Here is a 12,939-nt window from a genome sequence, read left to right on the forward strand (position 1 = left end):
GTATGATGACTACAGGCTGTGGTAGTTTACTGAAGCCTGCCTTCTCTCCATGCCCCATGGTTGCAGAGTGGTCGCCGAAGCTATGTAAAACAGATTCTGTCTCTCTAATGAGAGAAATGTCTCGAGTACTTTGGCTGAATCCTACTCATTTTAAAAGTAATGGCAGAAACCACATTTTATGTATGTGATGCTTTGAATTTGTGCTTTTTTTTTTAAAAAGGCACATGATGCTAAAATGATTCAGGATATTGAATTTGTTTTGACAACAAAAAACAACTTTGTGCATAGTACCTCATGGAGTTGCTGGTAATACAGGAGACAAATGGCAATGTTGCAAGAAAATCATTATGCAGCTTTCAAAACTGATAAGTACTACAAACTGCATGCGCTTCTGTTATAAACATTGCTTTGCCAGATCTGCAGTGATTATGGGTCTGTTCAATGTGGAGATAACTATAGCTTATTCCTCCCTCCGGACCAGGAGGCCTGGGTTAAGGTACCATCTGCTCCAAAATGTGTAATAGCATTTCTGAACATGTTGATTAAAAGCATCGACAGTATCTTCTTTAAAGGTAGTTCACCATTGTACTGTATCTGTCTGTTACGTGTTATTTTGCTTGTGAAAAGAAATGAAGTAATGTTGTAGCAGCATTAACAGTTCCATACTATTTCGCCTGTTCAGTTGCATAGCAGCTTATGTGTGTTATATTTGAATAAAGCTTCCAATAATTGCTGCCACAGTGAACTGGAAACCTGCAAGTACACACATCATTTCAGCAACAGATTGAAGTTTATTTGAGGACTTTGAAAAATAATTTAATGGAAATAGTCTGGAAAAGTAATGAGAAGTTGAATCATCATATACAATATAATATGCAAATAGGTTCTAAAAGAAGTTGAGTCTTGCATCCAAAACTATCCTATAGCAGTTTAAACTGCTAGACTTGTAAAAATTATACAAGTAGATGGGTAATTTCTAAATTGCAATCCAATTATAACTAAGATTCCAGTATCAGTATTAATTTTGAATTTTAAACAGTCAGATGATGTGCTAATGCATGTTAACTGTTGGCATTCTGGTAGATTTGAGATCAGATTGACAAACAGCCTTTCTTTGTTCATGATAAAGAGCTTCAGTATTTATAACTACACAGCTTTCTGAATTCGATTTTGAAAAAAAATACTGAAGTGAGGTTGTCTGTTGCTTGTTTTAGGATATTGGATGCTGCTTTATGTATCACTTAAACTGGGCCTAATTTGATAACATTAATTGAGTTATAATGCCATGAATGAGGTGTAATATTTTTGTGGCACAAGCCCCGTGAATGTAAGAACGTTGTATTAATTAATCACAAGACAATATTTTCCTATTAATGATTTTCTCTCTCCTTTATTTTCCTAATCCCTTTAAAGCAAATGGTTATGAGCCTTAGAGTGTCGGAGCTCCAAGTGTTACTGGGCTATGCGGGACGGAACAAACACGGTCGTAAACACGAACTCCTGACAAAGGCACTGCATTTGTTGAAAGCTGGCTGCAGCCCAGCTGTTCAGATGAAAATTAAGGAACTATATAGGCGGAGATTCCCACAGAAGATTGTGACACCCGCTGACCTGACCCTTTCTTCTGTCCATACAACTTCAACTTCCATGACTACACCATTGTCGCCAGCTGCTATCCCACAGCTCCCCTATGATGGGCATGCAACAACATCTCCACTGCTTGCTGTTTCTCTGTTGGGACCTAAACACGAACTAGACCTGCCACATCTGACATCATCGCTCCATCCTGTCCATCCGGATGTAAAACTGCAGAAATTGCCCTTTTATGACATTCTTGATGAACTGATAAAACCAACTAGTCTAGGTAAGAAACAAGTGCCCAAAATAGTTTTGTGGTGTTGCCATGTCTACAGTATTTGAGGTGAACATAAGAAACCCAGTTCAATAAACCAATGTTATTTTGTTTAAGAATACTTTATAAGTTTGCATCAACTTGAGTCATGGTTTGTTTTCAGTAGCTGAAATGATATTTCTTGAAACCATGACAGATTATTTTAAGATATAAATAGTTGGATGATTCGTAATTTTTCTTTTTAATTTTTAAAATTTTTCCATTGTTATCTGTTAAAGAAAATGATACATTTAATTCTACGTCCATACTTGTATGTTCGTACATGAGCAGTGACCAATTTTGGACCTATTTGAATGTTACATTTTCTTTTATCATACGAATTATACATTGAATTGAATTCAGCTTTCTATTGAAGAAGCATGGAGTGCTTTTCGAACTGTCAGATTGGTCCACAACTTCCGTGTTCTTTGGATTCTGCATTGTGATTCCATGAGTGTTCTGACTGTTGTTCAAAAGAATGGAACAAATCTCAGATAGGACAATATATTAAAGTACAGCTTTCGTTGATTTTTTTTTTGGAGGCCAGTGGTTAAAGAAGTTGTTAAATGTCAGGCAATATAACACAGTGGCTTATTGTGAGAATGTTATACCCTCTTAGGTGGTTATCTTGCACTCTCACCTACACGCCTCACAAATAAAACCATCCTTGCAAGTCTCTTCTGCACTCTCTACAGTGCCTGTATTGCTTCTTATAAAATATTGGCTAGCAACTCATTTGTGGTCTAGCCAAGGCTCAATGCACTTTAGTACAACTTCTCTAGATTTCATTCTTGAAATACTGTCCATTATTGGCTTATGTAACTTGCAGCAATTTGAGTATTTATAGTCTAGAACCATTTGCTCTTTGCCTTATTTATATACTTGTTTTGTAATTTTGACAGTGACTTGCTGTTGAAGATCTTTGTCTAACGTTCATCAAGACAGACACAAAGATGCCACATTTCAAAAGAGCACCAATTTCTGCTACATGAGGGAAAGTTTTGAGGTTGTTTGGCTCGCCGAGCTGGTTTCTTGTTTCGCAGACGTTTCATTACCATGCTTGGTAAAATCCTCAGTGCAGCCTCCGACAGGCACGAGAATTCTTACAAGCATGGCACTCCACGAAGCATGCTATTAATAAACACATTGATCTCGACCCCATATACATTCCACAGGGAAGGAAAACCGCAAGTGAAGCAATCCATTTCAACGGACCCCAGAGTTTAAAAACCAGGCGGGAAAACACACCGAAGCTTCATCGGAGGCTGCACTGAGGATGTTACCAAGCATGGTAACGAAACGTCTGCAAAACAAGAAACCAGCTCAGCGAGCCAACCAACCTCATCACCCACAACCCGAGCTACAAATCTACTCCAAAACCTTAGAGGGAAAGTTTGGTTGCTGGATGGAATCTGATTTATTAAGGTGTTGCTACTGAAGATGCACCAGGGAATTATTGTCCCAATGCTTTTTTTTAAAACATAAAAAGGTGCAATTTCTGGGCATGTTTCTTTTACTATGCCAGAGGATAGATCCCTCCATATGAAAATATATAACTTCTATCAAGGATATCTTCTGGGTTGACTGAATGGTGACCTCTTCTCAATTAGTTTTCACATACTAGAATGTACATTATATTGGTGTCACAGTTGTTATTTTCCATATTTACTGTGAATGAAACTATGAAGCTAAATGTTGACATTTTCAGAGACACATTTATTCACATTAGCATACTTTCTCTTGTTTCCTTCCTTGCCCCCATCCCTAGTCAGAAATTCTCTCAGTAGTTTTCTGGGAGTTGAAGTTCCTGTTTTTAAAACTTGGCTCTGCCCTTTATCTTTTTTTTTCCACAATAGTTGAGTCTTGATCAACAGAGTCGTTTAACGTTGCTGTCTTTTTCTGTGGAGGAATGTAAATTATCCAAGTTGTACGTATAGTCATTTGTGACTTTTCACTGCAGTTTAGGAGTTCAGCTCCCTGCTATCTGTGTTGAGCTGTAATGTCTGTGACATCTCAAAGTTTGCTAGAATGAGTACTTTGGTGGGCATGTTTACATTTTTTCAAACTATGTAAACCTTTTGCATTAATCTACTAACTTGTTGGAAAATTCTTGTATTAAAGTCATTGGTCTTGTAATGCAGCGTTAGTTGTTTGTATCATTTGTTTCTTGGTTAGCAGGCATTTTCATTTTGTTTCATAAAATACAATATTTTTCTCACCCCAGTTTTTTTTTTTTAAAAGTTTTTCCAAAATAAATTTTCAGTTTTATAATCTAAGCTACACTCGGGAACTGAGGCAAATAAAGAGCCCCCTTGCTGCATTTTATTAGTTGGCAGTCAGAATTTGAGAGAGTGCAGAAGTCACAAGTGCACTTCAAGGACTTTGTACTCTGCTATCAGGAGTGCCATGTTTGCAATGATCTTAAGAGTTAAGATACTAAACGCCCAAGTTATTTATGGCGAATGGGTAGATTACGAAGTATGTTGCTATCAGCAGTAACCTGAAACTCTGTCTCCATGTTTCAGCATGGAACCCTGCTAGCAAGTTTACTGGAAATACATGCCACTTGAAGAAATCACTATAACACTTTCAACAACGAGCTGTCAAAAGGCTTTTGGGTTCTTGCAGGGGATCTTTATAAAAGGCTTTGTTAATATGTAAGCATAACTTAAATATGTTTTTTAAAAGGAAAGGTGATTGATTACATCTTTCAAGTTAGAAATGTAGTTTTGGGCCTGAACAAAATGTTTATGCAGTTTTTTTTCCATAGACAAGGTTCGTTCCCATTTTGCAACCAAGTCAATATTTCCTTTTTCTACAAATGCTGACATATTGAGTGTTAGGACAAGTGGATACTGGCTTTCTTTGGGTACCTAAAGATGGCTATTTTTCATGTGTGGTTCCATCTAGTCTTGGCAGGCTATTTGGATGAATAGGCCTACACCTGCTGCTATCCCTACACAAGCCAAACAGAATCCACATGCATGACCTTTTCAGCAGTCATTTGGTAATGAGTGTATAAAAGGGAGGGGATCCTAGTGCTTTGTATTGCAATAGCTTTGCAGGTTAGAGGAGCTCTGCTGGAAAGTGAGTGTATGTGGATGTTGGCTGGACGCATTGTGGCTAGCAGTGGTGTAGTCTGCTTGTGTAGTTTGCTGACACACTCAAGTAATGCATGTGAAAAGTAATATTTGTTAAGGAAACATAGGGGCTGCTGGTATCTATGAAAGTGCATCAAGCTCGTCAGTGCCTTTTAAAAAGGCTCAGGAAAGAGGAAGGCAAGAAATTTTAAAAGTTAAATGGAGAAAATAGATTTTTTAATTTAAATCATTGATATTTGAAGCTAAATCGGCTCACAAAAACTATAATTTAATCCTCCCCATTTAAAGATTTGCATATGGTTTCCCAGCATTTGTATTTTGATTATTGTTAGTTGTCTAGGATGGGCTGTAATAAATTGGTCTCCACTGTAATTTAGAGATTGTTCAGGCCCTTGGAAAGAGTTTAGTTATAGTGTACGCCCCCTGTAAAGCATTAAACATTTAACACTTTGCTCTAGTTTTCTTTTGAGGAGATCACAAATTATTTAGTTGCACATTTTTATTGCATAAATAAAATACAATGCTGAAGTTGTGCCTTTTTTTCTCGTGATGAATTTCCCTCATTTTAACTAGCCATTCATGATTGTAGAGAGTACCGATTTTCGTTTGAATTCTCAAGCATGGTAACGTATTTGTTTGGAGTGAGTGTGCAGTTTGATTGATACTTGCATGAGGAGTGCATTGATATATCCAAAATTCTTAGTCTGACTGTTTGACTTGGGGCCAATGTAAATCATGACATGAGATAACTGGCTTTGTCTTGGACTCTATAGTTCTGTAGGTGAGGGGAGAGGTAAGGCAATGTTCTGCTCCTCTTGTACTGTTGATTAACACTTGTTGCCAGGTTATTTTATGTATCATTGGTGTGGTTGGTTCTCCTCTCACTTTTGTAGAGTAAATCAACTTGAGAGACAGCACTAAAGGCTAAAATTAAGGAACGAAGTTAGAATTGTTTTTACACAGCGTAACAGAAAAATTGTAGAATACAAGGAATGCTTTTGAATTGGTAAAAGTTTCGAGGTAATTGGATATACTTCTGGAGAAAGATGTCTTTTGAAGGATATGAGTGGTGGGTTATGGAAATTTGAAAAGGTACAGCTTGTTTGAGCTTGATGGTCTCAATGCATGTAAGAAATATACCTTGCACAAAGACTGTTGTAAGGTCATGATTTTCTTCAGTGATTCCAGGGGCAAATGTGAGATTTAATTGACTTTATGTTCTGTGTTGCATATGTTGTTTTGTATCTTTGAATCAAATGTTACATGTGAGGGGTATTAACTTCATTGCTTGAATGTGTATTTAGGTAATGACTCTTTAATAAATAGCATCATTGGCTAATAGAATGAAGAGCACATAGCTTCTTTGTGGAAAAAATACAACTGCCAGGTGTGTTTTTATTTTGTGATGGATCTTGGCATGAGTTTTCCTACTTGCCATTGATGTCATTTTGACCAGATAACAACATTAGCCAAAGTTCACCTCTCTGGTTGCATCTCAACAATGGCTGAAGGAAAATTAATGTTAGAAGAGGACAGAATCACACCAAACTGAGATGCTTCCTCAGTCAAATAACCTGTGTTCATTTTTCTTGGATTCCACATGAAGAACAGTAAGTTGTCCAAAATTCAAGAAAACTGCTCCTGGAATTTTAACCAGACAAGTAGCTGTGCCTTTCAAAGACGGGTTGTTAAGAGAAAATTTGAACTCATTATCTGTGTAAATCATAAAGCAGATATTTTCTAAACAACAGAACACATAGAATTGAATGTGCAATATTTTTTGACTAAGCTGTGGGGATAAATTGAGTTTTTGTCACTGCACTTGAACTTGCCCATAAACACCATTGATTTTACATCGAAACTCATTGCAAGTTGGAGAGCCTAAAAGTGCAATACCCCCTGCAGAACATCTTGAAGCTGTATGAACAGAAAAAGCAAACATGTATCTCCTAAACTAACTAGATTGAAAACTCATTAATGGGCACTACACTGTCTGAACTAGTGTGCTAGGAATCAAACCCTGCTATTCTCAGTCATCATAAAAGTTAAAGATTTTAAAAAGTATACCAGAATTCCCCAGTTAACTTGCCTTCTAGACCTGGGTTGACAGAAAGCACACACTGGGTTTCTATTACTTATTGCTGGTTAATAGACTCTAGCTACAGACAAACAGTTATGAGCTGTTGACATATTACTCTATAAATTAAAACTCTTATTCCATTAAACTCCCACTTACAAGTAGTCCAATGATATCTGTTTACAAAGGTTGCTGAAATGACTTATGATTCATAATGTTGTTTCTCATGGAATCCCTGGAAGCAGGCCGTTCAGCCCATCGAGTCCACGTCAATCCTCCAAAGAGCATCCCACCCAGACCCCACCCCATCCCTGTAACCTTGTATTTCCTGTAGCTCGTCCACCTGGCCTCCACATACCTAGACGCTATGGGGCAATTTAGCTGGGTGAATCCACCTAACCTGTTGTGATCTTTCTGTTAACAAATGCTTTCCCATTGTGGACACCAAAAATCAGTACCAAGTTAATTTTGGATTGGTTGCTTGCAAAGGAAGCATCCCAACAATCCTTGAGCAACCACCACTCCATCAGCCTGCGTTTTTTCAGTTACTGATGTGACCATAATAAGGATTTAAGAGGTGCATTTTATTCTTTTTTTCTGAAGAGAGATTTTGAGCCATAGGTGTTAAGCTGTCTACATGAAGCCAATAAAGTAAATATCTTGTGAGGCCTTGAGTTTTTTCTTTAAAGTTGGAACAATAGAAGCAGCATGGGTGGGTAGAATCAGGCTGCCACAGAACCAGAGTTGTAGTTTAGCTTTCAGCAATTGGGCTTTTGAAGTTGGCTGTGGAAGCTGTTACATCTCTCTTGGCTACAGCTAAAAGCTTGAGTTCTCTCTCTCTACCAGAATTTCTTTTGATGTTCTTTCTTCCTGGATTGGAAAAACAGTGCATGTGAGACAATCTGTTTTACTGAATTTGCCTTTGTCAAGAGTGTGTTTATGGGATGTTACTATATTGAAACAGTTGCTGTTTAATGGTTAAATAATCTATTATTCTGTTGTGTTCTAATAAAGTTAAAGTTATACTTATTCTTTTTTTTGTTTGTATTTTAACTATTGGGTAAGAATAAAGTTTGTTTTGCTTAAAGCCTAGTAGCATGACCAATTGAATTACATCTGGAACACAGCACCCAACACATGCCCTTAAATAGGATAAAAGTTAGGATCTAGTCTGTCTCCTTTATATATTTGCAGGGGGTTTGGTCTGGTCCGGTCCATAACAGCTAATACAGCCATTCAGCAGCTTCTCTGAAATTTTCAATTGGTGCCATGCGATTGTTATATGCACTGGACCACTGGCTCACAGGTTGAGCTGTCCAAAATAATTTTTTCTAAGATACTTAAGAATTAGGAAATTGCCTTAACCATGACAGGAAAAGTGTGTTGGCAGTTGTGAACCATTCCTCCCAATTTTTTTAAAACCACGTTGCTTTTATTCTCAAGTAAGTATCCATATAGGTCTCATCAAATAGGTGAGTTTATAATCTGTTTCCTTATGGAAAACTTATGTTACTGTATTTTCTTGGCAAGGGATTAAAAGTTAGGGTAATGCAATGGAACTGATAATAAGCCATATTAGGAATTAAAATTGGAGTTTACTTTTTTTGCAATAAATGTCAATACATCACAGGATGTACTAAATAGAGAAATTCAAAATGTGGGAAGTATGCAGCCAACGTCTGAAGATAAAATTAGCTAATATTTGAGACCCTTAAAGAGTTTCAGAAAACTACTTTGTTTTTATTACATTAGATATATCAGTACATATAGTGAAAAATTCATTGAAAGGCAATACATTTATTGTATTGCATATTTGTTAAAGTACGTTGGTTACACTTTGGGTCTTGAACACTAAAGTTCGCTTCACAATCTGGTTAGGAAGTGCTGGTAACTTTTACAAATCATAAAGCTCTGATAAAGTCTGATTTTGACAATCCTTACATTTTTTTGAATTACAGTGCAGTCCATTATGCCTTTTGTGCTGCTAGTTTTGAATATTCTAAGACTCTGTATCTATATGCATTCCAGCCTCTGCCCTTTCCTCGTTCTAATAAATTCCAAATAGATATCCTGTTTAAGTGATATAATTACTTCCCCAAAAGCCATTTGCAATAAATTCCATGTTCTAAAAATGTTCTTTGTAATGAATGTCTTTTAAATTGCTACTTCTTTCCTGCTTTTAGTAGTTTACCTTTTCACGATTTATGTTTTCAAAATCTTTCAGGATTGAGAGGTCCCCTTTGGCTAGATATTCTTTCATGCCTTTGCATGATTTCCTTGATTCTGATAATATATGCTAAAAAGTGACATAACCTTTAACCTGCCAAACAAATCTATTGAGTTCAGGGAAAAAATGAGTAAATGCCAGCAGAATTATTAAGCTTTACTTCAAGGACTAGTAGGTTATTACACTGCATTATAAGAAATTTTTACTTGGAGATTCCTTTGACTTGCACCTGAAGTCATCTTGCCTGACTATATCTCTGCAGGTTCAAGGTAGATTCTTTCATCTGCTGATAAATGATGCCTTCAAAAAGTAATCGAAATCAAACACATTTGGATAACTGTTAAGTCAAAATATTGTATTTGAAATGACACCACCCCTATCTGAGCCAAATCTGCTTTGAACTGTGTGGCACTCGCATTAAATAAAATAGAACATATTTTTCTCTTAAATGACTGCTTCTTTATCTTTGTGCCATGCCAGCCAATGAAATTCTCATTGAGCTAAAAACTGTCTTTGGCTTCCAAGTGGACGTGAATCCTTGGAGTTAATTGTCGAAATCATAATGATCTCGTTCAGGTCACATTGATGACATAACTGAGTTGTGGATTTCAAACCAAATTTTAAAAATTTTATAATCTGTGTCATGCACAACTTAATGTGAAAAGCTAACAAAACAAGCCTAGCACATCCTGTGATTGACATTGATATCGGATGTAAAAACGTACCCTGCTCCTTTGCAAGCCACCCCCGAAAACATCATTTGCAGGGCAATAACTCAATTGAAGGATCCTGATGATGGCAACTATAATAATTAAGTTTGTACTGTTTATAAATACCCTCAGAGTAATGTTATATTTCAGCATTTAAATTGTCATTCTATGTTAATTAATTATACATTGCACAGGGTTTAATTTTGCATTAGGATTATTCAGCTTTTGGTCCGTTTCTTGCATGTCTTGTGACCATCTGTGTGGGCAATTGCCAAATTGACATTTGTGATGCTGCAGTACCACATCTTGTAATGGAAACTGCTGTGCTACAAATTTATTGGAATATAATCTAACATTAATTACTGTTTGCTACTAGAATTTCAATAACAAATGTGCTAAATTATTTTAATTTGACTTCTGAAATACCAAGCAGAACACTTAGAAATTTTGCCTATCTAAAGTTGAATTATTATCTGCAAGAGACCTTGAATTGTGCAATAACAGGATAAGACACAGGTTCTACTACTTTAGAATTTCGAGGCAAGTTGAGGAGATCATTGAGGAGAAAACCAAAAGAAGTGTGTTATACAGAATTGGATTTCTCCAAAATATTTTTGTCCTCAGTGTTTTAAATGAATATGATTACCACATCGGTGCTGCAGAGGAAAACATGAGGAAGATCAAATCTACAATACGCAAGGGCAACTATCTTATCTAAGAGAAAAGGTTTCTGAACATGTGAATAATGACAATAAATTTACTTTGACAAATTCATGTGCCAGTTATCATTACTTGAATTTTTCTACTGGTTAGAGAGAATTCCATTGAGTTTGAAATAACTGATTTCACCATATGTTGCATTTGTTTCATTCACAATCATAAACCAGATTTGAAAAATGTAAACTCAGGATTTCTTTTTCTCTTAAGCTTCAGACAATGGTCAGCGGTTTCAGGAGACTTGCTTTGCATTTGCATTGACACCTCAGCAAGTTCAACAGATTAGCAATTCAATGTAAGTAATTTGTGGTCTTTCTGATTTGGTTTTCGTTGGCCTGATCAGCATCCTTGCTGAGCCATAGGTGTATATATGCACTTTAAAACTTAAATATCTAGTCTTCTTAATTTCTCCACTAAAATAGTTAAAATGCTGAATATTACTTATCTTTTGTCCTAAGTCAATGTTTGGCCTCTGTGCTTTATTAAAAAGAAGGAAAACATCATTATTATCCAATTTAAGATCCAATTTTCAGTAAGGCTAAATTTTTAATTGAATTTAATTAAGTTTTGAATTCAATTGCTTCAATTTATTTTCATAAATGTATTTGAAAATTAAACTTCAGCTTATGAAATCTTATAGCAAGATGCAGTCTGCTGATAAATCCATTCCCCTCCATTCCCTCCCCTTCGCTCTCAATGCACAGACAAAGATCACTAAGAACAAAAATAAGCTATCTGCTCCGCGATCTCCATAAAAGCAAAATGTTGAAGATGCTGGGAGTATGAAATAAAAACAAAATTCTGGAGAGAGTCAGTAGGTCTCGGCAGTGTCTGTAGAGAAAGAAACAAAATTAACATTGAGTCTGCAACTCTGAAAAAATCATGTCTGACTCAATATGTGAGCTTTGTTCCTCTCTCCACAGATGCCACCAGATCGGCAAGGTTTCTTTATCATTTTCTGCCATGCTGTTTGCCATGACATCTATTCTGTTCACCAGTATTGTTCTTTTTCTGTAAGCCTTGATGTAAATACCCATCTTCCTTTAAATGCTTGTATTTATTTTTGCATCCATCAACCTTGTGGGGAATCGTTCCATATTTACATAACCCTTGAGTAACCCATACCTTCTCCGGATTTGCTTTGAACCAGTTTGATTAGTATTCTATTACTGTGTTTTCTTGTTTTGAAAAGAATGATTCACCAGCCTTCTTCTAATTTTATGCACTCGAGTCTGTCAAGCTCTTGATCTCAAGGCAATTTAACCGCTGTTTTCCACACACAGCTCAGCCCTTTCTCCAGGTATTAACCAAGTGAATCATCGCCATGCTTTCTCCAAGACCTAGCTACTTTAATGGAGGAAGATTGAACACAATAGAGCAAGTGAGGCTTACCCACATTGTACGAGCAGTAACCTTTCCTGATTTTTATATTAAAATAATTTAAAATATATTTCAAAAATTCTGATCAGTTGAGCATGATTTGAAGACAATTTATAAAACTGGTTCAATGTGGTCCTGAATGCAGTAATGCCCTGAATCCTTTATCAATCCCAGATGTTTGCAACATTGCCGCCTCTCTCATCACAACTTTTGAGCATTAACAAAATAACTATTCAAGATTCATATCAGTAAGTTTCCAGTTCTGCTTATTATAATACTTTGAGTCTAAGGAATGCTGGTGAATGAAATTTTCTGATAGAGAATGGAAAGCAAATTCTATTCTTCGATTTGTTGGTTACTACTTTTTTCAATTCAAGTACAAATAAATAAAAGAGCTAGGAACTATTTTTGGTAGCATTACCATCCTTTTATCAGTTCTATAGAAGCTAGTTTGGATTGCAAAGCTTCTCCTGGATCATCATGAAGCAACTTGTATAAATGATTGTGTTTCAGAGCCCATAAGGGAGGTTTTGAATTGTGTTGTACAAATTCCTTCATAAATACAAATGTTAACTGTGTGAAAAATGTTTCACTTTTACTTAGGGACATATCTGGGACCAAGTGTGACTTCACAGTTCAGGTTCAGTTAAGGTAAATGCATATTATGTTTGTGGCTTGTCCTTCATTTGCTGTTCTGTTTCCTTTTTTCTGTTTTCTCTCTTCTGTCCCTGCCCTCCCCCGCATCTGAAGTGGTTTTAGTTTGGGCAAATACAAAGTATCAGCAGTTTTCAGAAATGTAATTAAAGGCTCTGCTTGAACGTTTCAAGTCCTAGTTT

General features: G+C 36.3%; 1 protein-coding gene across 1 annotated transcript in view; it reads left to right on the forward strand.

Annotated features, from left to right (window-relative positions):
* The window catches only part of pias1b (protein inhibitor of activated STAT, 1b), a 90,494-nt gene that overhangs the window by 40,927 nt on the left and 36,628 nt on the right, over window positions 1-12,939 (forward strand). The window contains exons 2-4 of the mRNA XM_048615856.1: window positions 1,414-1,864; window positions 10,934-11,018; window positions 12,707-12,754. Of these exons, the coding sequence (XP_048471813.1) occupies window positions 1,417-1,864; window positions 10,934-11,018; window positions 12,707-12,754 (581 nt within the window). The 5' untranslated portion in view covers window positions 1,414-1,416. The remainder of the gene's footprint in view (window positions 1-1,413; window positions 1,865-10,933; window positions 11,019-12,706; window positions 12,755-12,939) is intronic.

Source organism: Rhincodon typus, chromosome 33 (genome assembly GCF_021869965.1).
Source record: "Rhincodon typus isolate 14 chromosome 33, sRhiTyp1.1, whole genome shotgun sequence".
Classification (NCBI taxonomy): Eukaryota; Metazoa; Chordata; class Chondrichthyes; order Orectolobiformes; family Rhincodontidae; genus Rhincodon; species Rhincodon typus.